We start from the raw sequence: 27909 nt of genomic DNA, 5'->3' as shown, positions 1-27909 counted from the left end.
TCGACACTGAGGTATCATAACTTCTACTACTGAACTTGATCTTGAACAGCTTGTCCAAGGATATGTTTTTCTCGAAATTCCCGCTTCCGGCAGTAAGTCTTTTCGACGAATGAAAATACAGAGATATTTCTCTCCTTGTCTGTCTTCCCTAACTTCCGCTTCCGATCACGTTGGCTCCCTGCGTGTTGCAAAACATTTAGTCCGCAATATATCTTTGATTCCTTTAAACAGCTATGGCTAAGACACGTAAAATTCAACAGAAAGCAGCCCCCAAAGACGGGATGAAAAAGGGACAACACAGTATGAACCCAGGTAATACTTTGATACATTTTTAAGAAAACAACCTGGCCGGATTCTGTGACACAGTCACACATGGTAATATGGAATCGAACACAAGTCAACTCGTTCACTCGGAAAACCGTACATAAAAAATGCTTTACCATCACACTTTACCGGGGGTACTTTTCGGATTTCGGGTGCCTGGATTTCCATTCGCGCCGAGCGGAGGATCGAACTCGCGTTGCCAGCTAAATGCGAAGATAGGCGAATGAGTCAACCAACTCATTATCACGGGACCACTGTCCAACCAAATAATTAGTGCTCGTTTACCAAATGATCAGCAACTCATACACAGACACTTCATAAACATTGTAATATTTTCATGAGATTACATCTTTAAAAGAGATGCACAGAATGCGAACATTAGTACTTGTAGTGTAACCATATAGTTCTAGATCATTATTGTCATTAAACAATATATCATGTGACTAACCACGGGTCTGGGTAGTTCTGTGGGTACCTGGGTCCTTCTCAGTACCCACCTGACCCGAGTACCTGAGTTACCCGTCCCCGCCCTTGTCACTATGGGGTTCCAAGGGCTAAGGATAGTTCAGGCTAACCTACCCTAACTCTCACACAACAAACCTTTAGGTTACAAGAGGCACACAAGATAATGAAGCAAGAGGGATTGCCGACAACCTGTGTCAATTAACGCTATAACCTGCCCCTAGTAATTGCCCTGATTATTGCTGGGGACCTGTTTACAAATGCCAGGCTGAATCGTACACCAAAACATCAACCTCTCCACAACACAAAACAGCACATATCTTCCTTTCGTATTAGTTTCAGGAAAACCTCATGGTTACTTGGCAATAGCCATATTTGTATGTGACTGGCCTAGCGTTCATAGTTCATATTCAGCTGAATTTGTTTGTTGTTAAACGGTGCATTCAGCAGTATTTAAGCTGTATCATGTATATGACTGCTGCCTGTAAATAATCATGTCTGGACCTGACAATCCTGTGATTATTATTGTAAGCAATAATCAATGCTTTTGGGATACATTGACACAGATTCAACCAAGTCATCAAACCTGACCACCTGATGCATTTGGTCGCCTATTAAGAAAAACCAAAGTTGCTGGGATCTATTCTAAACTGCTATCGCCACAGGTGTCATACAGGGCCAATACCTTAGTCTATGTATGGGTCAGACAATGAAGACCCTCTTGTAGCTGTGAAATCATAGCTATATGATGCAACAGTATTTCTATCTGACATCCACTGGTCACTGACACATAGCTATATGTTGCAATGGTATTTCTATCTGACATCCACTGGTCACTGACACATAGCTATATGTTGCAATGGTATTTCTATCTGACATCCACTGGTCACTGACACATAGCTATATGTTGCAATGGTATTTCTATCTGACATCCACTGGTCACTGACACATAGCTATATGTTGCAATGGTATTTCTATCTGACATCCACTGGTCACTGACACATAGCTATATGTTGCAATGGTATTTCTATCTGACATCCACTGGTCACTGACACATAGCTATATGTTGCAATGGTATTTCTATCTGACATCCACTGGTCACTGACACATAGCTTTATGTTGCAATGGTATTTCTATCTGTCATCCACTGGTCACTGACACATAGCTATATGTTGCAATGGTATTTCTATCTGACATCCACTGGTCACTGACACATAGCTATATGTTGCAATGGTATTTCTATCTGACATCCACTGGTCACTGACACATAGCTATATGTTGCAATGGTATTTCTATCTGACATCCACTGGTCACTGACACAAAGCTATATGTTGCAATGGTATTTCTATCTGACATCCACTGGTCACTGACACATAGCTATATGTTGCAATGGTATTTCTATCTGTCATCCACTGGTCACTGACACATAGCTATATGTTGCAATGGTATTTCTATCTGTCATCCACTGGTCACTGACACATAGCTCGGATTTAGGCCTTCATAACATTTTACAATAGTCTGATATTGATTTTGCAAGCTCCATCAGTTCAACCATCATCATTCATTATTCCAACCACGTCTGTAACATTTATTGCATCCCACCTTCTAGATACAGTAACATTGAGGTATGTCAAATTGTACCAAGGGTCGATTGTAAATGATGTAACAATGATTATTTGATTTTTCAGATCGGGTGAAAGGCCAGGGCGGACACAACATGAGAGATAAAACTACCATCAAGCGTTTGCTCATGTACAAAAACTTCAAGGCTAAGAGGTATACATTAAAGTCAAAATGATTTCACCAGCTTAATAACTTGGAAGAAATGTTGATTCAATTAATTCTGTGTGTGAAATTTAACCTCATATGGCTCTGCACTAATGTAGAATAAATAACATTTTGTTTAAGGAATAATAATAATAAAAAAATATTAAAAAATCGTAACAGTTGCTAATTTGCATTTTGTATGTGTGAGGTTGCATTGGTATTCACTATCTTAAATTTTTTAACTAGTTCACTGTCTGGACCAGTATTGTTAATGATAAACATGATAAAGATATCCTATGGGCTGGTAGAATTTCAGACATTTTGGAGGGTTTTGATATAGGTTATTACTATTCAGGGCTAGATGACATTCTTGGTTAATTTGTATCCCTGAGAGACTATCCATCTATTTCCAAAATAAGCTAGATAAAAAGGGACCCATGCAAAGAACATATGTAATGCTGATATTGTACACCTTGCAGTATTATTGACAAAATGTCTACACTGTCAACACTGCTTTCTTGGGCTTTACATCATCAAATTGTGGGTACCAGGTACTTTAAGATTATGTGCACATTCTTGTATTATATTTACAGCAATACAATCATATATATTTAAACTAGTTTATGCATCTTTCATGTCAATGTTTCAACTTTGATAAATTTATGGGACCAGGGTACAATCTGGTTTTGTTTGGTGAAACTGGGTTTTATGTCAAAATGCCGCAGATGCACTTTAAATCAAGTTTTTAAAATATAGCCCAGACTTGGTTATGATTAAAACTCCATACATGGAAGTAGGCTGCCTTGGACAGTCTATATGACTGGTGGCAAAGATAGTATAGAGAGCAAAGCAGATGTGACGCCACAATAAAGACATGACACTTAACCATCATGTCTATCAGACTATCAGACAATAGTTTCATAAAATGAGCATAACATTTCTCATGTGTCTCTATATATGTGTCTGTTTCTTGGTACAAGGTAAAATTTTCCCTACTGTAACCATGGTAACATGACTTTACAGAGACAGGAAAGGGAAAATATTATCCCCGGCCCCGTACCAGTCAACCCTGGCCTCTGGGACTGTGGCTCGAGTGGAACCCAACAGACGCTGGTTTGGTGAGAGAAATTATCAATGTTATATGCAGCTAGAAAAATGTTAAGCACCACTCCTTATTCACTTTCAAGATACCACCTATATTGAAGTTGGTACAAGCGCACTGCATGTTTTTTCCCACTGCTGCCTGCCTGCTAGCCAAATGCTGGTGACTTTTAGATTGGGCTAGTTACATTTCCATCTGGCCCGACTATCTTATTGAAAATTGTAGTCAATACTCAATTGTTTCTAGCATTTTCAATGAATCATCAAGTCAGTTAAGGCGTTATTTAATGTCAAAGTATTTTGTCATTTTGTTTTCATTTCGTAGTTTATCGGAAACTGTTTTTTGCTGTACACTGATCATGACTGTTGATAAGTATATACATACGACTCAATAAGATCCGGGGTAGAATAGGTCTTCAGCAACCCATGCTTGTTGTAAGAGGCGACTAACGGGATCGGGTGGTTAAACAATGGAGAAACAAACAAACAAAACAAAGCATATATACTAGCCACATTAAGAAACTGTGCACAGAGAAAATATAGATTTAAGGGCACACCGTCCATATATGAAATATAAGTTTGAACACAGCAATTATTGGAGACATTCAAACGCTCATGCACGTGCCATGTGATATGACGTCATTGATGGGGGCCTATGGACGTGCAATGTGTTACTGCACGTGCATCCTGTGCAGCTGTACACAGCATGTGCAACTCAAAATTCGCTGTCACTTTGGAAAGCATGATCTGTGGTCATCCAAAAATTTAAAACTTCTCAGGTGCAGACACAAGCATATAACAAGCAAATCATGCCAAGATTGACAGCTGCACAGCATCATGAAGCCATTGGAATGATCCGAGCAGAGAATGAGGCAACAACAGGTGGCAACACATTTCCAATGCCATCGTAACACGATATCAGCATTGGTGAGGCGTTATCAGAACACAAATGACGTTGCCGACCACCCACGTTCAGGACGTCCCCGAGTAACGACCCCAAGACAGGACAGATGGATTCGAGTTACACATCTCCGACACAGGTTCCAAACGGCAGTAACGACGTCCCAGACAATTCCTGGACTGCGCCGTATCCATCCCAACACTGTCAGGAATCGTTTACGTCAGTACGGGATTCGACCACGACGCCCTGCCATACGTCCCATCCTGACACACTGTCATCGAGTCAACCGTCTAAGATGGTGTCGAAATCATGTTCGCTAACCTCGAATATGGTGGAGAAATATTGTCTTTACAGATGAATCGAGGTTCAACATTTCCCACAGTGACAGGCGCCAACGTGTCTAGCAGCGTTTGGGAGAACGTTATGCACGCAACTGTATTGTAGAGAGGAATCGTTTTGGAGGTGGCTCTGTGATGATTTGGGGTGGGATAACAGCACGGCACCAAACCCCTTTGGTGGTTGTTCAGGGCAATCTCACCGGCTACAGAGATCAGATTCTGAGGCTTGTGGTCATTCCTTTCCTGCAACGTCATGGCCCGTCATCGTCCTCACACGGCTAGGGTCGCAATGGATTTCCTTCACCATAACAATGTCATGTTACTGCCATGGCCTGCAGTTTCTCCAGATCTCTCCCCAATAGAGCATGTGTGGGATGAAATGGAGCGCCGTCTGCGTCGTCTTCCATATACTCCAGATAACGTCCGTGACTTGGCACAGAATTTGAGGAGGATATGGCAGGCCATACCCCAGGCCTTCCATGCCCATTTGGTGGACTCCATGCGTCGTCGATGCACTGCTGTGATTCACGCACAGGGTGGTCATACCCGTTATTGACTTTGTGACTTTGTCGTATGACCCCCTACTCCATTTTGATCTTCTGACGTCATCATAACAGATGTTGTTCAGGCCTGTTGACATTTTCTTATGGTCCGATCATTCAGCTGCTACAGCGTCTGCATCATTTTGTTCTTGCTGTGTTGTATTTCAATCCAGAATATAATTTTCTCCGTGCACAGTTTCTTTATGTGGCTAGTATACATACGTTTTTATCTATTCATGTGAAAGTCAAAGAACCACAACAAGCCTCAGACAAAAGTACCAAGAAACGTATCAGCTTCGCCAGTGTTTAGCTTTATAATCTCAAAACTATTTTGAATCATATTGCCAATGACGGTCTCCATAAGGTAGGGTTAGTATGAGTGTTTGCAACATGTTTTATTAACACGGGATCTCCCTTTAGTTACTGACGATCTCTAGCCCATTTTTATATTGTGTTGTTCACTAATACTTATGACTTTTATATATTCTCAACTAGTTTTTAATCGACTCTGTGATATTCTAGTTATTGTACTGTCAATCGTTGACAGCTTTTTGTATTGTCTAAATATATGTATTATTAATGTACTTCTCGTCACGATATGGCTGAAATACTGCCGATGTGACGTTAAATTTTAACTCCTGGCCAGTGTACATTGGAAATTAATGCATACCCTGGTTACAGGTACTGGACTGGATGACATCATAGGAGTGAAATAATGTCTTTATTTTATTTTATATTAATTTATTTTGTATTGTATTGATATGGTTTGTTTGTTTGTTGTTTAATGCTGCACTCAGCAATATTCCAGCTTTATGACGGCGGTCTGTAAATAATCAAGTCTTGACCAGACAATCCAGTGATTGACAACATGAGTATTGATCCATGCAATTGGGGCACGATGACATGCATCAACCAAGTCAGAGAGCCTGACAACCAATCCCATTTGTCGCCTCTTATGACAAGCATTGATGCCTCTGACGGCAAGCATGGATTGCTGAAAACCTATTCTACCCCAGATCTTGATGGGATGCAGCAGGCAGAGACGTTGAAGGGCAAGTATGACAATGTGTTGATGGTTGGCTGACTTGTATGCTTGAACACAGGATGTTCTTCTTTCTAGGAAACACACGAGTTGTGACACAGACAGCCCTTCAGACTTTTCAAGATGAAATGGGCAAGGTGAAACGTGATCCTTACAAGGTTGTCATGCAGCAGACAAAGCTACCAATCACATTGCTGAATGAGGTTGCAAAGGTCAGTTTCATCTGATTACATCATCAGACTCAAGTATCGGATATTAAGAGAATAATATACTACTCAAAAGAAGTTAAGGAACACCCGATTTTATCACATGACTATGAAACAGCCTGCCAGTTGTGGGGATTCTAAACAGCCTGCCAGTTGTGGGGATTCTAAACAGCCTGCCAGTTGTGGGGATTCTAAACAGCCTGCCAGTTGTGGGGATTCTAAACAGCCTGCCAGTTGTGGGGATTCTAAACAGCCTGCCAGTTGTGGGGATTCTAAACAGCCTGCCAGTTGTGGGTGTTCTTTAACTTGTTTTGAGTAGTATATTGGAACTATGAGGACTTGTGGATTCTTTCCCGATTTAATTTTGTGCCAAGCCTTGGTGAGAATGTTCAACATTATTTAATGGGAACAGATTATGAATAAATCTGAGTGCGTTATTTTCCATAATACTGATATTTTTTACTTATCCTGCATTACTCCTTAATGCATTCACTGCTTACTTACGACAACTAGAAGGACAGCGCTGTGAAGGTCCTGGTTGAAGAAATAAAGTTGTTGTTCTCAAGTCCCAATCAGTGGCCTTCCGTTGCTGTCCTGTGACCTTGATGACACCTAAGGTCATCTTCACATCACTGCTTGTCGCAGCACAGCTAGGACGTGTCCCAGCGGAGCTCTCCTTTTGGATTAATTTTAGACCTTCAGTTTGTCTACAATCCTAAATTGATCTGCGATGGGTGATGTATTCTTTTCATATTACTTTCACCATGTTGTGTAGTTTTATGTGAATTAATTAGTCGTGAAAAGACTCTTGTCTTTTTTCCCGCCACAATATTGTTGTTCGCCGCCATTTTGAATTGTGTTACAATCGTTTGCCTGCCAAGGTAGTCATATTGTTTACAATTCTCAGCTACGTATGTATAACATAGTCTTATGTTCTTAAATACTACTAGCTTTGGCGTAAGAGTGAGTTGCGTATACTCAAATTATTGTATACCTTTTCAACTCGTTAAAAATATGGTTGCCAATAGATTAATATTAAATCTACGGGTTTCTTCCAGTCCCGCTTCATCAACAATTCTTTTATTGCATACCTATGTTTATGCGATTAAATAGTTTTTTGTTGGTCTTTTTGGTTTACATTGAGTTGCGTATATGTACTATTGTATACTCTTGCAACTCATAGTTTTGTCGATAGATTATTGTTCAATTCTATGGCATTCTTCCAGTACCGCCTCATCAACAATGGCGTAATTGTGTAACTTATGATTGAGCGTGGTACTAATTGTCGTGGGAAAAATCTTACAAAGATTATCATCCACGTTGTTTGGTCTGTACGCAGATGTGCTCTCCAAACCCTAAATGAAAATATAAATACCCTTGGTTTACATTGAGTTGCAAAATATTGTATACCCTTGCAACTCATAATTTTGCCGATAGATTAGTGTTCAAATTCTTCGGCACTCTTCCAGTATTGTCTCATCAACAAGGGTTTAATTGCGTAACATACCTTTGAGCATGGTACTAATTGTCGTGGAAAAAACCTTACCAAGATTATCATCCACGTTGGTTGGTTTGCGCGCAGATGTGCTCTCCAATCTCTAAATGTAAATAGCCTTGGTTTACATTGAATTGCGTATATAAAAATATTGTATACCCTTGCAATTCGTATTTTTGCCGATAGATTACTGTTCAATTCTACGGCGTTCTTCCAGTACCATTTCTTCAATGGTTAAATTGCGTAACTTATGTTTGTGTGGTGTACATATTGTCATGGAATAATCGCCCAAAGATCTTTATCCACGGTCCTAGGCATGCACGTAGATGTGCTTGCCAAAATTCAAAATGTAATTTTTGTGTAAATCTCTAATCCAACGAGTTTACTATATAAAAGCAGGTTACTCACAATCATATTTTGCAGTTATTCCGTCGTGAGACGAGAGGAATGTCACTATCGCAGAAAAGCGAATGACATGGTTCGGTCATTACAACCCAACCGTTATTATCGGCAGGTATTATTACGCCTGTCACTGCAGAAGTACACCATCCACCGAAATCAACAATACCGGAGGATTTTGTGAGTATCGTAACTGCTCCTATATTTTCAGCCGCCGGACACTTCCAGATACATGTATGTTAATCTGTGACGTCGACGACAGCACCAGCGTATCAAGATGCTATGATGGGGGTAGATTAGACGCAAGCCTTGATCCAGTCAATACCTTTGAGCTTTGTGTCTCAGTTATCTGCGCCGAGCGCAGCACTTGTCTACAACCCAAGCACTTCTATTACGCAAGCGACGCACGATCAGCTTAGCACTGTTCCAACATATCCAGCATAGACCTGCGCCGAGCGCAGCGTCTGACTGATACCCAAGCGCTCCTATTACGCAAACGAATCAAATAGGCTTAGCGCTGTTCAAACATAGCCAGCATAGACCTGCGCCGAGCGCAGCGTCTGACTGCTACCCAAGCGCTCCTCAGTAATGCCCTCCCCTGATAACGGGGTAAATAAGAGGGACACCACGAGGTCGTTGGAGGAAGACTTCTCCAAAACTAACATTTGCTCCGTCATTTAAGCGACCAATATCGTCAATGTTTGCAGTGTATCAGAATCTATTAGAGGATAACCCTATCTGATTAGATCACTTCCAAACTATGGTGTTTTTCCTACAGCGTCAGTTTGACCACAGGAAAATTCATCTTGAGACCATTCGGACGGAGATTACCGTTACACCCAAGACTTTCCAACTGAGATTCTGGTTTCAAGGGCAGTCTATTACGTCAACCTTGGTCATCTACTCCCCTGTTCAACGAACAGATCGCAGACACGCATGTCAAGTTCCAAAAAAGCTTGGAAAGTCTAAGCGGGCTGGCAAGTCAGGAAATTATAAGCCTAGACGCACGTTTCTCAGGGAAGACCAACATTCCCTTACTGGGAAAAGGGCGTGGCAGAGACAAGTCTCAAGGATGATCGATTTCGTACTTATCGCACTATATCATGGTGTCCGTATAAGGGTAGAGATAACCCCACCGTTGACCACAGTTTGATTGGGAAAATCCAACATAGACATACTGTTGGTAAGAAGAGCTGTAGAGTGGGTTCACAACCCAGTCTTTACACCAGGGTTTTATCCTCACACCTACCTGGTACTCATGAAGGACCCAGACAAGATGAGAATGATCCACAATCTCTCTGTGTTCAACGAACGTTTGATTCTTGATCAGTCTCGACTATCCATCCCAACCATAGACTTTTCAGGTCCAGTTCATTGGGGTTCACTACCAATGGTAGTATTTCCCATTTGACATGTCAGTGACACTTATGGCTATTTACAGGAGTAATGAAGCCAATAACTATCTACACTTGACGAACACTTGGTTCGAGTCGTAGATGGAGGGCGATCTACTGTATCATCAACACATGTCAATAACTGGGATAGACAATCAACGAGGCGAAGTCGGGAGTATTCTCCTTCCTATTGACTTCAGTTCATAGGAGACCAGTTCAAGACAGACCAGGATATCCTATCTGTACCGAGGGACAGATGGCACAAGTTTCTACTTCTGTTGTCATCTACTCTACACCAACCACACACACTTCGCCAGTGGCAAGTGTTGCTAGGGTTAATCACCTCGGCACAGGAGTTAACTAGCATGGGCCGCTTACAACTGCGACCAATTCAATTTTTTCCTGAACCCTTACATCAGGAGTCAGGATCCACTCAAGGCCATCACTCTACTGACTAAGCTAGGGCCTTGCATCAATTTGTGGCGTTGAATGTCTGCGGAGTCTCTTTATTTGGGTTTTCCCCGAATACACACCTGTTTGTGGACGTCCCCTTTCAGGGGTGGGGTCTTCACTAACAAGACCAGATAAGCTCAGGGCTATGGCCCGGCGCTCAATGGAAGTGGCACATAAACAACTTGGAGTTGGAAGCTTTAATTCTGGCTATATCACATTGGCAGAATCAACTACAGTTAGCCCGACTCGCAATATCCACAGACAACAGCATTGCGGTGTGGTGCCTGTGCAATCGGGGAACAACACACTCCCACTCTCTACTTCTACAGACATTCAGATTTGTTCCATCTAGTGGATCGGCTGTGACTAAAGTTCATAGTTCAGCACATCCCCGGATGTAGAAACATACTGGCCGATACTTTATCACGTCCAGACAGGGTGGCTCCCACCGAGTGATAATTTCTCACAGAAGCATTCCAGTTACTGCTTCAGGAATTCAGGCAATCAAACATTGACTTGTTTATTACTTGCCTAGGCCACCAACTCATGACGTATATCGCCCCGTTGCCGGATCCGCAGACTTGGGCGTTGGACGAGTTCAGTATCACTTGGGAAGGGCAAAAAACTTTTCTGCCACCACTTTTACTTCCCAAGGTGATACAGGGGATCAAGGAGACAAGGTATCTCGATCTCTCCTTTGGTCGCACCCTGGTAACCGGCGAGAGGGTAGTTCGTCAAGCTCGGAAAAATCTAGCCGAAAACGATTCACTACCCCTCTCACAGTGGCCCAACCTACTCATCCACCCTCAACAGCAAATTGCCTCAACCAACGTCTGCACGCATGGTTCGTCTTTAAAAGGCGTTTAAGTGCGAAGGGTTATTTCGACACGGGCAGCAAAGCTATAGCTTTAGTTCATCGTTACTCTGCCAGAGACTATACGATGACAAGTGGGGATCACTTGAGACTTTTTACAGGGAAGAAAAGAATCAAGACCCTACGATTGCGTCACAATTCCTAGAGGAATACCTCCTACCTTGCGTACCCAAAAACACTTGGAAGGTAGCACCATTACTACATAATTGGCTGCAATTATCTTAGTGTTGGCCGTTTCCGGAAAATCACAATGTGATTAAGGTCACGGAACTACAGGCCATATTATGCTAATTCAGGCTTGAGGATCAGAAGGCCAAGTTCCGCCCACCTGATTGGGACTTGAACGTGGTACTTCGAGGTTTGCGAGGGCCGCCTTCGAGCCCCTCATTGCATCCTCATTTTCAAGCTCCTTCCCAGCGCGTGACACCTTCGTTACACTCTCGGTATAGTATAGAGAGCTCCGCGAACGGGCTATCGCTGTGAGGAGCTTGCCTCATTTCATGACCTCACCAAGGAAACAATGGTTTCTCTTGGCATTAGCAATGGCGGTACGGGTGAGCGAACTACATGTGATCGACTCAACCCGGATCCGTTTTGAGCATGGGACACACAGAACGGGACATCTAGGGTTATGCTGGGATTTTATTGCTAAAATCTACTACCAGGCCAACCCGACCGTTCCTTCACCATCCCACTGATATCGACTATTGTGGGAATCGTACGTGATGAAGTTCTCCTGGGCTCGGTGCGAGCAGTTCGAGTTTTCATACGACGCTCCAAGGACAGAAGTTAGTCGCATAATCGCAAACACCATATCTCTATGGTTACGCGCAGTAATCCTTCAGGCCTACGAGATCGTCAAACGGAACTCGCCGAGAGCAATTACCCTCAAGATCTCAAGGTGTCAGCCTTACCAGGGCTCAACACGGCAATTATGGTTTTGGAACAATCACCGAAGGATATTTCTGGAGATTCGACACATATTTTCGTTAGCCATAACCTTCACTTTGGGGCTCTCGAGGATGTCCAAGATGTTCGAAGTTTGGCCCTCTGGTTGTTATCCTGCAGATTGCCAACCCCTGAGGCAAATAATGAACTCGCCCTATACAGAGCCAGTCAACTTCCATGTGCAGTCACTCAGTCGCCACCAGTGGAAGAATATTAGACAATCTTGTTTGTCAGCGACGGCTGTATGATGCAGTATGTAAAGAATTAGCTGAATAGCTATTATTTTCTTTTTTACTAAGTGTGTATAGGGAATTTCACTTTAATTCCTATGTTCAATCTTTTTGATTTTTGAACAACCCTAACGTAATGGCGTTTTTGTCTGAACTTTTCCGCTTCACGGTTTATCGACCAACTGGTGTCGTATTGCAGGGTGTGAATTATTGAGGTTTCTGTATTCTGAAGGTTTACCCACCTCCAAACCGTCCGATACAGATGCATTAAGGAGTAATGCAGGATAAGTAAAAAATTTAGTAAAATCTAAATATTTTTTACATTTGTATACTTATCCTGCATTACTACGTTTAAGGCCCACCCGTCGTAAGACTTGCCTCCCCTCTTTGGCTTCAGAAACCTCAAAAGTTTGTTTTTCTAAGAGCTTGGGCGACAAGCAGTGATGTGAAGATGACCTTAGGTGTCATCAAGGTCACAGGACAGCGACGGAAGGCCACTGATTGGGACTTGAGAACAACAACTTTATTTCTTCACCCAGGACCTTCGCAGCGCTGTCCTTCTAGTTGTCGTAAGTAAGCAGTGAATGCATTAAGGAGTAATGCAGGATAAGTATACAAATGTAAAAAATATTTAGATTTTACTAAATTTCATCAAGAAGAGTACAATAATATTGGTATGTATGTAAACTGCATCATCCCAGTAAGTCTATGGTTGGAACAATGCCAATATTATGCCTTGTCACGACATGTTTGATGGATGACGTGGTCTTCAACTATTTGCGACAATGCCTTGTCATGACATGTACGATGGATGACGCGGTCTTCAACTATTTGCGACAATGCCTTGTCATGACATGTACGATGGATGACGTGGTCTTCAACTATTTGCAACAATGCCTTGTCATGACATGTATGATGGATGACGTGGTCTTCAACTATTTGCAACAATGCCTTGTCATGACATGTATGATGGATGACGCGGTCTTCAACTATTTGCGACAATGCCTTGTCACGACATGTATGATGGATGACGCGGTCTTCAACTATTTGCGACAATGCCTTGTCATGACATGTATGATGGATGACGCGGTCTTCAACTATTTGCAACAATGCCTTGTCACGACATGTACGATAGATGACGCGGTCTTCAACTATTTGCAACAATGCCTTGTCACGACATGTACGATGGATGACACGGTCTTCAACTATTTGCGACAATGCCTTGTCATGACATGTATGATGGATGACGCGGTCTTCAACTATTTGCAACAATGCCTTGTCACGACATGTACGATAGATGACGTGGTCTTCAACTATTTGCGACAATGCCTTGTCACGACATGTACGATGGATGACGCGGTCTTCAACTATTTGCGACAATGCCTTGTCATGACATGTATGATGGATGACGCGGTCTTCAACTATTTGCGACAATGCCTTGTCAAAACATGTATGATGGATGACGTGGTCTTCAACTATTTGCGACAATGCCTTGATACGATATCGGGTTGCTATGGACGCTTTAAAACATGGAAGACAATGAATATTGATTCTAAAATTGGTGTGAAATACCCAATCAGCATGAGCTAATGCTATGATGCTCATTGAGAATTACCCGCAGTAGTTTCACCAGTACTGTAGGCATGTACACCAAGAGACCAAACATTAAGCTTGTAACATCCCGTCCACGCCTCTAGGGACACGACCGCCTCTGTGGTCTGGTGGTGGAGCATCTGCCTGGAGAGCGGGTTGATCCCTGACCGCGTCATACCGAAAGACGTTAAAAGATGGTACATGTTGTTAACCTGTCTGGTGCTCGGCATGGTCAGTTCGGGGTCTGTATACTGTATACTGTGTATACTGGGGTATTCATGTTAAACTGCAGTATGATATCTCAGTGGGCTGGCACTATCAAATGGGCATTAGTCAAGATTAGTACAAGCATCCACGTACGTCGCTCTTATAGTGCAATAATCTTGAACGTGATGTTAAACCCCATTTCACCTCACCCCACCCCACCCCACCCCACCCCACCCCACCCCACCCCATCCCATCCTATTTTCAGTGAAATGTGTTTGTGTGACAATATCAGTTCTGCTTTACGACCACTAGTGGGTTCGGAATGGTAACATTAAATGTCAATTATGATATGATGAGCAGATGACATCATATGGAACGTTATGATGTCTTGATGTCCATTGAGGTTGGTCATCGCTATATGTAAGGGGCACGGATGGCCCAGTCGTCTAAGGTGCCGCGATTCGCTGTGCAGAGTTGCGTCCCTTGGGTACGCCAGAAACCTATGGTTGTGGGTTCGAATCCTGGTTCGCCCCGATTATGTTTCTAGGTTTGTCAGCACCATACCCGTGCTCATGGGTAAACGTCTGAGACCTGCATCACTTCGGGCTTTCCTCCCACAGTAAGCTGACACGCCGCGATATAACTGGAATACTGTTAAAAGCGGCGTTAAACCCAACTCACTCACTCATCGCCATATATAAGAGCAATAATCTTAAACACGACTTTAAACCCCATTTCACCTCACCTCACCTCAGGCTGGCCAACTTGTATGTGTTTCTACATGATGGCAACTGGCCAGTCTGAAATCTGGATATTATGACAAGTAATGGTAATAAATCATCTCAGATCAGCCAACATGTTATTATCTTCCTCCCCAACGAAGTTGGCGGGGGATATAGAAATGGGTTCCATGCGTGTGTGTGTGCGTCCCGAAATCGTTTCCGGAGCATAACTCAGAAACCGTTAAATATTTCTGTACGAAACTTTGCATGTCTTTCAGACTCATGCTGAACTGGTGCCTTTTGCTATTTAGGAATTTTATAATTTTTTATTTTTTACGTTTCCATGGCAACAAGTTGGACTTAGGTTCTAAAAGGGTGCTGTTCGTTTCCAGAGCATGCTGTTCGTTTCCAGAGCGTATCTCAAAAACCGTTAAATAATTTCTTACAAGACTTTGCATGTTTACCAGACACATACTGAACTGGTGCCTTTTGCTATTTAGGAGTTTTATAAAGTTTTATTTTTTACATTTCCATGGCAACAAGTTGGACTTAGGTTCTATAGGGTAGAGTTTGTTTTCGGAGCATAACTCAAAACCCATTCAATTCTTTCCAACAAAAACTTTGCATGTTTACCAGACACATACTGGACTGGTGCCTCTTGCTATTTAGGAATTTTAGAAATTTTTATTTTTCACGTTTCCATGGCAATAAGTTGGATTTAAGTTTTAATATAGGATTGGTTTACTTAAGGAGTATAACAAATAAACTGTTAAATATTTCCTTGCCAAACATTGCATGTCTATATATAAAGCGCATACTGAACTAGTGCCATTTGATATTAAGGAGTTTTAGAAATGTTTATTTTAGAATTTCCATTGCAGCTATTTTGACATGGGCTAAGAGAAATGTTGGGTCAGTTACCTGGTTTGGGACCATAACGTGTTAAAATGGGCGGGGGATATAGATGACTTTGTCAACTATACGCTTGTTTTATATTTCTGTTCATACTCTGCATATTTCGATTGTCTGTCAATTTGATGACTTCAAATACAATAACTAGTATAACTTTGATGTTTTTATCAGTCATGAAGGTGATTCCTTGAAGCTATCTTGTAGTTGCTTAACTTGTTTGCCAGTTGTAAGATGCTGAAGGTAGAAATGCTTGATTCATTGAATCATTGTTGTTCCAGAACGCCAGAGTTCATCTACTTGACACAGAATCATTTGAGACAACATTTGGGAAGAAGTCTCAGAGGAAACGTCCGAATCTGAAAGTAGCAGACATGTCGGTGAGTGCAGACGGACAGGTCAACTAATTGTGAAGAATTAATTCGTGAATCAAACTAACAGTACAGTACAATTGTTGATAGGCAGCATGCTAGCAATCTGCTGAACCTAACAATTGCTGGATGTTTTTTGTGTTTTTGTTTTGTTTGTTGTTTAACACCACACTCCAGCCATATGACAGCGATTTATAAATAACAGTCTAGACCACACAATCCAGTGATTGACGTCATGAGCATCAATCTACACCGTTTGGATACAATGACATGCATCTACCAAGTCAGTGAGCTGACCACTGATTAATCGCCTCTTATGACAAGCATAGTTGCCTCTAACGGCAAGCATGAGTTGCTGAAGACCTATTCTACCCCGGATCTTAATAGGTAAAGTATTCTATTACAGCAGGCAGAGACGTTGAGGGGGAAGTATGACAATGTGTTGATGGCTGGCGGACTTGTTGTAGGCGCTGGTGCAGCAGGCGGAGACGTTGGGAGGCCAGTATGACATCAGCAAGGACCATGACCTAGTGGAGGAGGACACTGGGGTGAAGGACGAGACCCCAGAGATTGTCTTCAAGGCAGGGCAGTCCAAGAGAATCTGGAATGAACTGTACAAGGTACGGAGAGGAGGGGTTCATAGCAGTGTTTGAAATATATAAAAAATGCCAGCCTAGCATCAGGAACTACAGATTTTAGAAGATGCAGGCCCTGACAAAGCTTTTCAGGCCCTCATTTAAATAACTGCTGCTTATTGTGACAAATAAATTGACATGTAAATGTATTGCAGACCATAGGTGAGGTGAAATTGGGTTTAACGTCGCGTCCAAGATTATTGCACTTACATGGCATGCACGTGTACATGTATGTGTGTGTGTGGCTGCTTGTACTAGTCCGGACTGATGCCGATTTATAGTGCTAGCTCACTGAGATACTATGCCGCAGTTTAACATGAATACCCCACTCAGACACAGTATACTGACTCCGAGCTGACCAGTCCTTGTTTTAGCCCCTTAATGCCGAGCGCCAGACAGGGTAACAACAAGTACAATCTTTTAACGTCTTTTTGTATGACGCGGCCCGGGATCGAACCCTGGACCTTCCGCTCTCCGGGCGGACGCTCTACCACAAGACCACGGAGGAGGTCCTGCAGACCATAAGGACCCATACAAGTTTTGACACCATGGGCTGAAACAAGATCTATCTGCCAAGGGCAGGCGCTTATTTCGAACACTGGGCTATGGTAAATGAGGCCAATTGAAGCACACTAGACAGCGATATTACAACCCAAAATTGATTCCTCGTTATGAATCCCAATTTGGAAAAGATCTAGATTTGTTATCATCATTACAATGGTGCCCGAATTGGATTAATTTGTGTGGTCTTGTTCTTGATAGTGGGTAATGATACCAGTGAGTGTGGGACATGACATTGCTCATGATATCGGCCACTGGTTTGTCTGGCCCAGATTTGATCTGTGTGATGCAGCAGACTGTGGCAGCAGACAAAACAAACAAACAAACAAACAAATTGTATCGTCACTGTCCTGTAATGCTTCCCTCCGTGCTGCAGGTGATCGACTCCTCTGACGTGGTGGTTCAAGTCCTGGACGCCCGGGATCCTCTTGGCACGCGCTGCTACCAGGTGGAGAAATATCTCAAGAAGGAAAAGTCACACAAGAATCTGATCTTTGTTCTGAACAAAGTCGACCTGGTGCCTATCTGGGTGACTGTAAGTACTCCTGGTAGCATTGGGTACTGTGGGCTGTTCTAGACTGTCAACCACAAGTTGGCCTGCTCCAAGTCAGATTAACCTGTACAGCGAACAGGACAACACTGTGACATTGCTGATTTTGTCCTAAAATACCCAGTTTGCTCGGATGTTGGAGGTCTGACTAAAAACTCAGAATTTGGGAGATGTGTGTGCTTATTATTGTCCTGTTCCTTGTATGTAAGGAAACATCTTGTGATTCTATGTTATTTTACAGCAAAAGTGGGTGGCCATTCTGTCTGCAGAACATCCGACCATGGCGTTCCATGCCAGCATAACGAACTCCTTCGGAAAGGGGGCTCTCATCAACCTCCTCCGGCAGTTTGGCAAGGTAGGTAAAGGGAGACAACTCCTGTATGGGAGTGATATATCTCTGTTACAGCCTCATATTTCTGTTACACTTTTCCATACCCAGTGGGGATTCCGTGTTCGTATAGTTCCCCAGCAACCTGTGCTTGTTGTAAGAGTCGGTGGATCTGGTTGTCAGGCTCAGTGGCTTTGTTGATTGACTGTCATTCTACCTGTCAGTGCTAATATCAATCACTGGTTTATCTGGCCAAGACTTAATTATTTACATACTGCGATCATACAGCAGACAGACAGACAGACAGACAGCTTCATCCATCTGTTACAGCTTTCTCTTTGTGTTACAGCTTCACATTGACAAGAAGCAGATCAGTGTAGGGTTCATCGGCTACCCTAACGTGGGGAAGAGCTCCATCATCAACACCTTGAAGGCAAAGAAAGTCTGCAAGGTCGCCCCCATCGCTGGAGAAACCAAGGTCAGTCTTACGTCTATTGTGTCATATTCGGGTCCTGTGATAAACTACAGTCAAAACTCTGTTATGTCGGTGTTGAAGGGATGTATGCAAATACCCGGTACTTTGAGTTATCCGAGGTTCGTCACAACCAAAAAGGATGAAGGGACCAAGCTTTTACTTCGAGACAAACATAAGTTTGACACATCAAATTTCAACACAATGGTGTTTCACTGAACATTTACATATATCCCCCATCCCCCCCACCCCACCTCCACCCCACCTCCACCCCACTCCAACAGCTGTTTATCCTTGCCTTGTAAGATGTGACATTACCCACAATGCTGTGCTGCAGGTGTGGCAGTACGTGACGTTGATGAGGAGGATCTTCCTGGTGGACTGTCCTGGTGTGGTGTACCCGACCGGAGCCACACAGACGGAGATTGTACTCAAGGGAGTTGTAAGTTCTGCATTCAGCATCATCATGATTCTCCATGAAAACTGCAGGAAGTACGAGACAATCAAGTAATCTAATACCCTCTGCTGTACCTCTTCCTTTGCATAGCTCTGAACCAGTGCGTGTCAACCAGTCCATTAGACAGCAGGTCGATTTTGACCAGATTGTTGATTTAAGGGAATAGAATATTTTTATGATGCAAACTTATTTCCTCTTATACTGGCTATGTAAATGATACTGCCTTGTGCCATGCTTGGCTGTGGCTGAGCAATGTGGAATGTCTGCTGACCACAGTTGTATTACAAAACAAGATGGTTCTAGATAGGAAACATTTCTGCGAATTGATATGAGTTCATAAGAATATGTTCTCAACCTGATTACACATTGGAGACTCCAGCTAGGTGCCTACACCTGTTCTAATGATACTGAAGCTGGGTGCCTACACCTGTCCTTGTGTGACTGAAGCTGGGTGCCTACACCTGTCCTTGTGTGACTGAAGCTGGGTGCCTACACCTGTCCTTGTGTGACTGAAGCTGGGTGCCTACACCTGTCCTTGTGTGACTGAAGCTAGGTGCCTACACCTGTCCTAGTGATACTGAAGCTGGGTGCCTACACCTGTCCTTGTGTGACTGAAGCTGGGTGCCTACACCTGTCCTAGTGAGACTGAAGCGAGGTGCCTACACCTGTCCTAGTGTGACTGAAGCGAGGTGCCTACACCTGTCCTAGTGTGACTGAAGCTAGGTGCTTACACTTGCCCTATTGTGACTGAAGCGAGGTGCCTACACCTGTCCTAGTGTGACTGAAGCTAGGTGCCTACACCTGTCCTAGTATTACTGAAGCTAGGTGCCTACACCTGTCCTAGTGTGACTGCAGCTAGTAACACCTGCCCTGTTTTGATATGACCTCTTCACCCTAGGTTCGTGTAGAGAACATCCGGAATCCTGAGGACTACATTGGTGCTATTTTGGAGCGTGTCAAGACTGAGTATATCAACAAGACGTACAAGATAGACAGTTGGACAGGGCCTGAGGACTTCATCGAACAGATAGCACGCAAGTCAGGACGGCTGCTGAAGGTCAGTGCCTAGGTATCTGTGTGTACTTACCAGGGAAGGAAATAGCAGGAATAGTAATATATAATACTGACACCCTTTCAAAAGCCTGGAATTCAGAATTCTACTAGCCCGCAGTATACCTTTACATTGGGCAAGGGGGCATGGGTAGTCCAGTTGTCTGAAGGTGCAATTTGCTGTTCAGAGTTGTATCCCTTGGGCACGCCAGAAAACTATGATTGTGGGGGTGGAATCCTGGTTCGCCAGATTTTGTTTCGAGGATTTGTTAGCACAATACTCTTTGCGTGGGCTAATAGTACTGTCCTAACAAACCTATAGATGTTTAGATACATGCAGGTTGCTTTATGTCAAACTGACATTTATACAAAGGCCAGATGACCCATGAAGATCCGGGTTAGAATACATCTTCAGCAACCCATGCTTTACGTGAGAGGCTGGAATATTACTGAGTGTAGCGTTAAACAAGCAAACAAACAAGCAATGGGCAGACAAAGGGGAGGTCAGGTGAAGGCGAATATATTGCTCTGCTGTAATTACGTTAGACCATGTATCCTGAGCACTGTAAACTACCAAAAAGAAAGGGGCGGTAGGGTAGAAGAATGGTGAACGCATCCACTCGTCACACCCAAGGCCCAGGCTTGATTCCTCACATGTACAATGTGTGAAGCCCACTTCTGGTGTCCCCCACTGTGAGATTGCTAGACTGTTGCTTGAGGCAACATAATACCATACTCACTCACTCATGCACTCAAAAGAAGTTGAAGAACATCTGATTTTTTCATACAACTATAGTTAATCTGTCATGGGATGACAGATTAACTGTGGTCATATGTAAAAGATGTGTGTTCTTTAACTTCTTTTGTGTAGTACATCTTACTCGGTAATGAGAGGCTGAACTTTTGTATGTGTTGAAATCATCAATCAACATCACATACATCTCATCTTGAACACAATCCATGTGTATACCTGACACACAGAACATCATATTGTCCTGCATTGTGTTTGAGTTTGTCAAATGTTGCGGATGTTGCAGGGTGCGGAGCCAGATGTCAGCACCATGTCCAAGATGATCCTCAACGACTGGCAGCGAGGCAAGATCCCATACTTCGTCCGGCCACCAGAGTCACAGGTAAGGTCAAGGCTGTTGGTGAATGTTCTTTGTTAAATAGGAGTAAAATCTTTCAGACTGTTAAATTTCTTCCAACTTAAATTGTCTTCTTTGAGTTTTCAATTTGTTATCAGAAGAATAAGAAGTAAAACATACAAAGTATATTATTACATTAAGTAATATGTTACCACTGTTATACCGAGGCTGTTGTCTCCCACAACTGCTCTTATAGCGAAATCTACCACAGAGATTCAATTACCTCATGCAGCACGTGCGTAGCCACCTGAGCTGCCATGTGACACCCTTCACTCTTGTCTCTTCACTTGCCTCAGCAAGACGTTCATAGACTGCTCGGAAGCGTTCCTGTTTCTTCATCCTTTGGTGATATTTATTACTGTTTATTAAAAGCATATAAACTGTATCTATTGAGGGCGTTTGCTTTAACTACACTCGGAAATATTTTTCCCGCCAATAGGAAAAACTTTTCCCGCCCTTTTCTCTATATACTTACAGGGTGTTTCTTCTGCACGTTGCGCCTTACGTCTTGGTTTTTTTTACATTACCTATTTCTCTAACACTAAAATATGTGTATGTTTTATATTCGCATTACTCGTTTATTTTCTTGTGAAAATGTTCATTGTGAATATTTGTGGCGCTTGTGTTGTAACCATGTTTTGTTCTTTGTTTATAGCTTAAACAATGTCTGACATGGACACTTCGCCATGCTCCACCCCCTCCACTCCCGCAACTAGGTGTTACGCGGTGTGCCGCAAATTTCGATCGTCCCGGGATCCCCACGATCGTTGCCCGCGGTGCAGGGTTCCTTGCGGAACACCTGGTGCGCCCTGTGCGACGGTCTGGGGCCTGAGGCGTCCGAGGGCTACAGGCTCTACGTGCAGTCTGTCTCCACCCCTGTGGTGGCCGGCTCGTCCGGTCGGGGTCCCCTTGCGGGTACCACTTCCACGTCTGCAGCGGATCCCCTGGCGGCACTTGGGCTGATCGGGGATTCAGTCACTGCGTTGCTTTCACAACTTGTTGACTCCAGGCTGGCAGCCTTTTCCCAGGATAGGCCACTGGCTGTTCTGTCCCCGGCCTCTTTGGTGGCCGGGGGTTCGGACGCGGGGTCTTTCGTTGAGACGGGGGCTCCCATGGTCACCGGTCCTTCCCCCGAAACCGTTGGCTCCGCTATCGGTTAAGGACCGCGTGGCCATGGTTTATGACCTCTTTGAGGACATGCCCAAGCCCCTGCCAGTACCGCGGGGATTCCACGGCTCTGTGGGTTCCGCCAAGGTCTACGAGGAGTCGTCTGACAAGGCTTTCCCCGCTTCAACCTTGTTGGGTGGTATTAAGCCTTCCCTGGAGAAAGGATTCATTCCCGGTGCATGACCTTGCCTTCCCCGAGGCCGGTCCCACCGCAGAGGTCCACGTTGAGCGTTTGGGTGTTCGTGCCCCACTGGCTGCTACGGTGCCACAGGCTACCTTGCAGCAATTTGACACCCTCGCTAGGCGCTCCATGCTCGCTATGTCCCACGGGGATACCTACTTGGCAGCAGCGAAGGTTCTCCCACAGACCGAGACCAGCACATTTACAACTGTTTAATCGGTTTAAATGCTTCGCTTGAGTATGTCGCCGGGGCTTCGGCCTTTCTTTCCGGCACGTGCCACTTCCTCAGACGGCAAGCGTACCTTGCCGCCTCGGGGTTGGACGCTGCTAACCAGGAGGTCCTCCTTTCGCAGCCGTGGTCTGCACGGACCCTGTTTAATAACAAGATCCCTGGCGTTCTCAAAGAACAACAGGCTGCTGTGTCCGCCGAGGCCTCTCGGGACACGCTGGATCTTGTTGGGTCCTTGCATCAACGCCTGGGTGCTGCGGCCGGTAGGTCCAAAGGGTCAGGTCCTTCTTCCTCCGGGAAGAAGCCCCGCCCCGAGGGCGCCAGTAAGGGCAATCTGCCGCCCTTTCGCGGGAAGAAGGGACACTGGGGGAAGCCCAAACCGTCTAAGGACGGCAAGGGCTCCTCGAGGTGACTCGCACTCGCCCCTGGACAGTTGCGCCTGCCTCAGCCTGTCAGGCCTCCCTTTCCTTCCCTGGTAGGAGCCAGACTCCAGACTTACTGGGAGAATTGGGAACAAGTGTTCGACGTCCCCTGGGTGGTCAACACGATCCGGTACGGCTATCGGCTAGATCTCAAGGCGGGTCCGCCACTCACCGTCGCCCCGTTGGAAGGTTTCTATTCGGAAGCCGATCTTCCCATCTTGGCCGATACCATCGGCAGGTTGGTGGAGAAGAGGGCAGTACGGGAGTTAGCGCTACCAGAAATAACACCGGGGTTTTTCTCGTTCCCAAGAAGGACAGTGCCGAGAATGATTCACAACCTGAAATCGTTCAACGAGTTTTACCTACACAAACCGCCCAAGTTCAGAATGTTGACCTTGGCGGACCTGTAAGCACTGATCATGCCCGCCGACTGGCTCGCATCAATCGACCTGAAGGATGCTTATCTGCATGTTCCGATTCATTCGGACCATCACAAGTATCTCAGGTTCGTCTTTCAAGGCCAGCACTATGAATGGGTAGCACTCCCATTCTGGCTTATCGTCCGCTCCCTGGCTGTTCACCCGGTTAACCACCCCCATTTTGGGGTTCCTCCACAAGAGGGGTATCAGGTACTTCGCGTACCTGGACGACTCGCTAGTGGTCAATCAAATGACGGACACCCTGTCACGCCAACTCGATTTCGCACTTCGGCTCTTGGAGCAATTGGGGTGGATTGTCAATCTCCCCAAGAGCGAGTTAACCCCCTTGCAGAACTTGCAGAAGTTCATCGGAGGTCATTTCGCCACGGTGACCCATCGCCTCTTTGTCCCCCCAGATCGGTGGCACAAGATTCAGGCGATGATTGCCAAAGTCTTAGCGGTGCAACAGACTGTTTACTTTTGGGAATAGCTGTTAGGGCTACTTGTATCAGCCCAAGACTGCACCGAACGGGGTCGTCTCCAACTCGGCAACATTTGCCCTACACTCTAATATCTCTGTTCACAGAATATTGAGAGGTTGTTGCTGGCGTTCTGACTCGGTATTTGCCAATCATTACCTCAGAAAGGTTTCTGATGAAGACGTGGAGGGTGTGCACCGTCTTGGGCCGCTGATCGCGGCACAAGCGGTCATCTAAGGGGTGTGCTTAGCGCAGTTCCAAACTCCTCAGGCTTCAGACCTTTGCACGGTGGTCAATCTGGGTCGACTCCAATGTTCCCACCGCTGTGGGTAACAGGAGTGGGGGTCCCGCAAACCAGCACTCTCACACCACAGGTGAGGCGTCTTTTTGTGTGTTTTGTCCTTATTTGTATTTTTGACAGTTATTTATTTAATTGTCCGTCATGTGTTCGAACCTTGTAATGCATACTTACAAATACTGGAATTAGGTCACGCATACTTTAAGTAGGCTTGCTTTGGGATATAGAGTCCGGATGAAATTAATTTCCCTCTTCCCGGCTGTTTAACCTGATCTAAGGTTCAGCTCACACGGGTACTGTGTTCTCATCCGCTGCGGGGATGAAATACCTATCCAGTGAGGCCGTTTGGAGTCACCAATCGTTTGGCAAAGACGATTGAGCCTTACGGTATGCGCTTGACAGTGCTTTGGTATTCCTATAGGGTAACGCCAAGCTGGGAGCATGCGCATCGAGTGCTTCCGCCTTGTTTACTTCCGCTGGTCGGAAAAGGAAAAACGAGCAGTCAGGTTTGGGTTGTAGCGCTCCCCACCGCCTACTGTGGTAATCAGCCTCGGTATAACAGTGATAACATATTACCAAATGTAATTTGTAGAATTCTATAAGTAATACGTTACCACTTGGCTGATGCCCGCCCGACCGTCCCTTGAGCACTTGCTCTCGCAAGAGACAAGAGTGAAGGGTGTCACATGGTAGCTAGGTGGCTAAGCACGTGCTGCATGAGGTAATTGAATCTCTGAGGTAGATTTCGCTATAAGAGCAGTTGTGGGAGACAACAGCCTCGGTATAACAGTGGTAACGTATTACTTATACAATTCTACAAATTTTGCTCTTTCTTTCTTGTTTGTCATACAGCATGTGTAGGTTTAAATTAGCACAAATAGAAAACTCTACATTTGTGTAATGTGATCATGTGATGCTCAATACATGTTCCAGGATCACAGCAGAGTTGAGACAACAGACACACCAACACCTACACAAGAGGCCAAGGACACACTGGTCAAGGACACAGAGGGGTCAGGGGACACAGAGGTCAAGGGGAAGGCCAGTAGGAAGAAGCAGCCGAAGGTGATGCAGGATCTGAAGAGGATCCGTGTGGTGCCAACATTCGGGGGTGACGATGTACAGGACATTCAGGAGGATGGTGGGAGCGGTGCAGAGGAGGAGGACAGTGAAGTGGAGGACATTGTTGGAGAAGACAGTGCTGGGGAGGACAGTGATGAAGATGTGGCAGTGGATGAGACTAAAGGAGAACAGAATCAATCAAGTGAGGAATCTTGTACAGTTCTGGACAAGTCCTCCTCTCATGTTGCCAAGGACAATGTGAGGGCAGCTGGCAGGAAGAAGACACAGAGATCATTGGCAAATGGAGGGGAATCCAAAGATGTGAAATCTGAATCTGGGAAGCTGGAGAAGAAGCTAGTGGAGCAGGAGCAAGCAGGGTCTGAAGTCAACAGTGTGGCCAGCGGGAAGTGGACTGTCACAGCTCTTCCAGCACAGACGAGTACTGATCGCAGGAAACCGGCTCAGACGGGTACGTACTGGTTGGATATTGTCTTCAGGTGTACCAAAGTGTTCAGCCATCCCACTGATGACATCCTTTGCTTGTTACATTTGCAGCTTCCATCTTGAAAGTTAGCCTTCTATCCATTAGACGTCAAAGATATGTCTGGTAGGTAGTTGTTTTGGAGATGAAAGTTACAAAGATAATTAGGAGAAAACTTCTGTAAGTCATCCTGGGCCATTAAGTATGCACTATCAATTTGTTGTGTGCGGAGGTGCATCTCTTAGCTCCCAGGAGTTGAATCTACAATTCATCTTCATTATGATCTGTGTCACTACCATATCCATTGAACACGCCTGCATCAGTTGACATTTTTATCTGATACAATTAAGAGCAGTGTAAAACCAAACTCATTCACTCACTCTGTTCTTGCTCTCTGGTGTTTTGGCCTCTGAAATGCTGAGATGACATATTAAGGATGTGTCTTGTGTTAAGGGGAAGGCTGTCTTTACGAACTGAAGGAGACGTCAGCAGTGACTTGTGTCGACGTGGTGGACCCTGGAAAACGGGGACAGAAAAAGCAAACCAAGAAACGAAAACTTCAGGAGGAGTCTCCGCAACCAATGAACAGTAAACAGGTAAGGTCAAAGCCATACCATGTGCACTTCACTGTGAGGTCAAGGTCATATCATGTGCACACCACTGAGGTGAAGGTCATTCCATCTGCACAGTGAAACAGATAGGCCAAGATCAGCTTTTGGTGGGGATTCCTGGGAAGAATAGGTCAATGGTCTGTCATGGTATCTAAGTTTATCTGTTTCACATGTCCCTGTGTGCCATTTTGGGATCCCAGGGGCACAATGGGTGACATTATCCATTACTAGTTTTAGATCCTGCTAAGATCAAGTGGTACTGGTTTCGATGTGTCACCTTGTTGATAGCACTGTCCACAACTGATTTTCTGCAGCTGTACAGTTGTTGACTGAGTTGTTGGTTAACATGAGTTTGAGCTGCAGGGCCTTTGCCCGATTTCAGTGTTCTGGGCCCCGTTCCACAAAGCGAACGTAGCACTACGACTGTCGTAAGCTAATGTTAAAGTATGGGTGTTACAATCACCTTAGGGCTACGATCGCTTTGTGGAACGGGGCCCTGATCCTTTGTTGTATGAGGTTTTGATAACCCTGATACCAACCAACTTTTGTGTTTCAGCGCCGACGTCTAGAGCGGGAGGCCAGGAAACAGAAGATCGGCGTTCACTTCTACTCCGAGTCCAATGTAAAGAACCGTAGCTACCGGTAGAGTTGAGGACCAGAGATTCCTGTATCATTTCGGGGTGTACCATATGTATGTCAATAAAACTGGTTTTGTTATTTGTGTGTTCTGTTGATGAATGACAGGCCTGGAACATCTGCCAGCGACAATGACGGCTTGAAACATCTGCTAGTGACGTAGTGTGTGATTTCAGCCCTTTTTGAAAATTGAATACAGTAAAGTATGTTTATAACGAACACTCTAATAATGAACTAATAGATATAACAAACTGTTAAGTCTGTATTTCATACTAATGTTATGACTTTTTTTTCTCTTGTGAATTAACTTAATGTATCTTGGAAAATTGATATTTGAAACAAAATCACAATCAATATTTTCACGATAGTTACATTTAAAGTAATATTACATTCCTAAACCAGAAAAAATTTACAGTGAGTTTAAAGGTAACACATTAAATATAAT

General features: G+C 44.4%; 1 protein-coding gene across 1 annotated transcript; it reads left to right on the top strand.

Annotated features, from left to right (window-relative positions):
* Positions 1-139: 139 nt before the first annotated feature.
* On the top strand, positions 140-27545 carry LOC124111797 (nucleolar GTP-binding protein 2-like). The gene is made up of 15 exons (XM_046471619.2): positions 140-312; positions 2475-2562; positions 3577-3671; positions 6556-6689; positions 16189-16287; positions 16746-16898; positions 17851-18009; positions 18266-18379; positions 18702-18830; positions 19162-19266; positions 20180-20338; positions 21369-21464; positions 25608-26205; positions 26671-26813; positions 27385-27545. The coding sequence occupies exons 1-15, from the start codon at positions 234-236 to the stop codon at positions 27472-27474; spliced, it is 2241 nt and encodes a 746-aa protein (XP_046327575.2). The 5' UTR covers positions 140-233; the 3' UTR covers positions 27475-27545.
* Positions 27546-27909: the final 364 nt, after the last annotated feature.

Source organism: Haliotis rufescens, unplaced genomic scaffold (assembly GCF_023055435.1).
Source record: "Haliotis rufescens isolate VD_foot unplaced genomic scaffold, xgHalRufe1.0.p SCAF_2, whole genome shotgun sequence".
NCBI classification, from domain to species: domain Eukaryota; kingdom Metazoa; phylum Mollusca; class Gastropoda; order Lepetellida; family Haliotidae; genus Haliotis; species Haliotis rufescens.
This window is presented reverse-complemented; position numbering and strand designations above follow the sequence as displayed.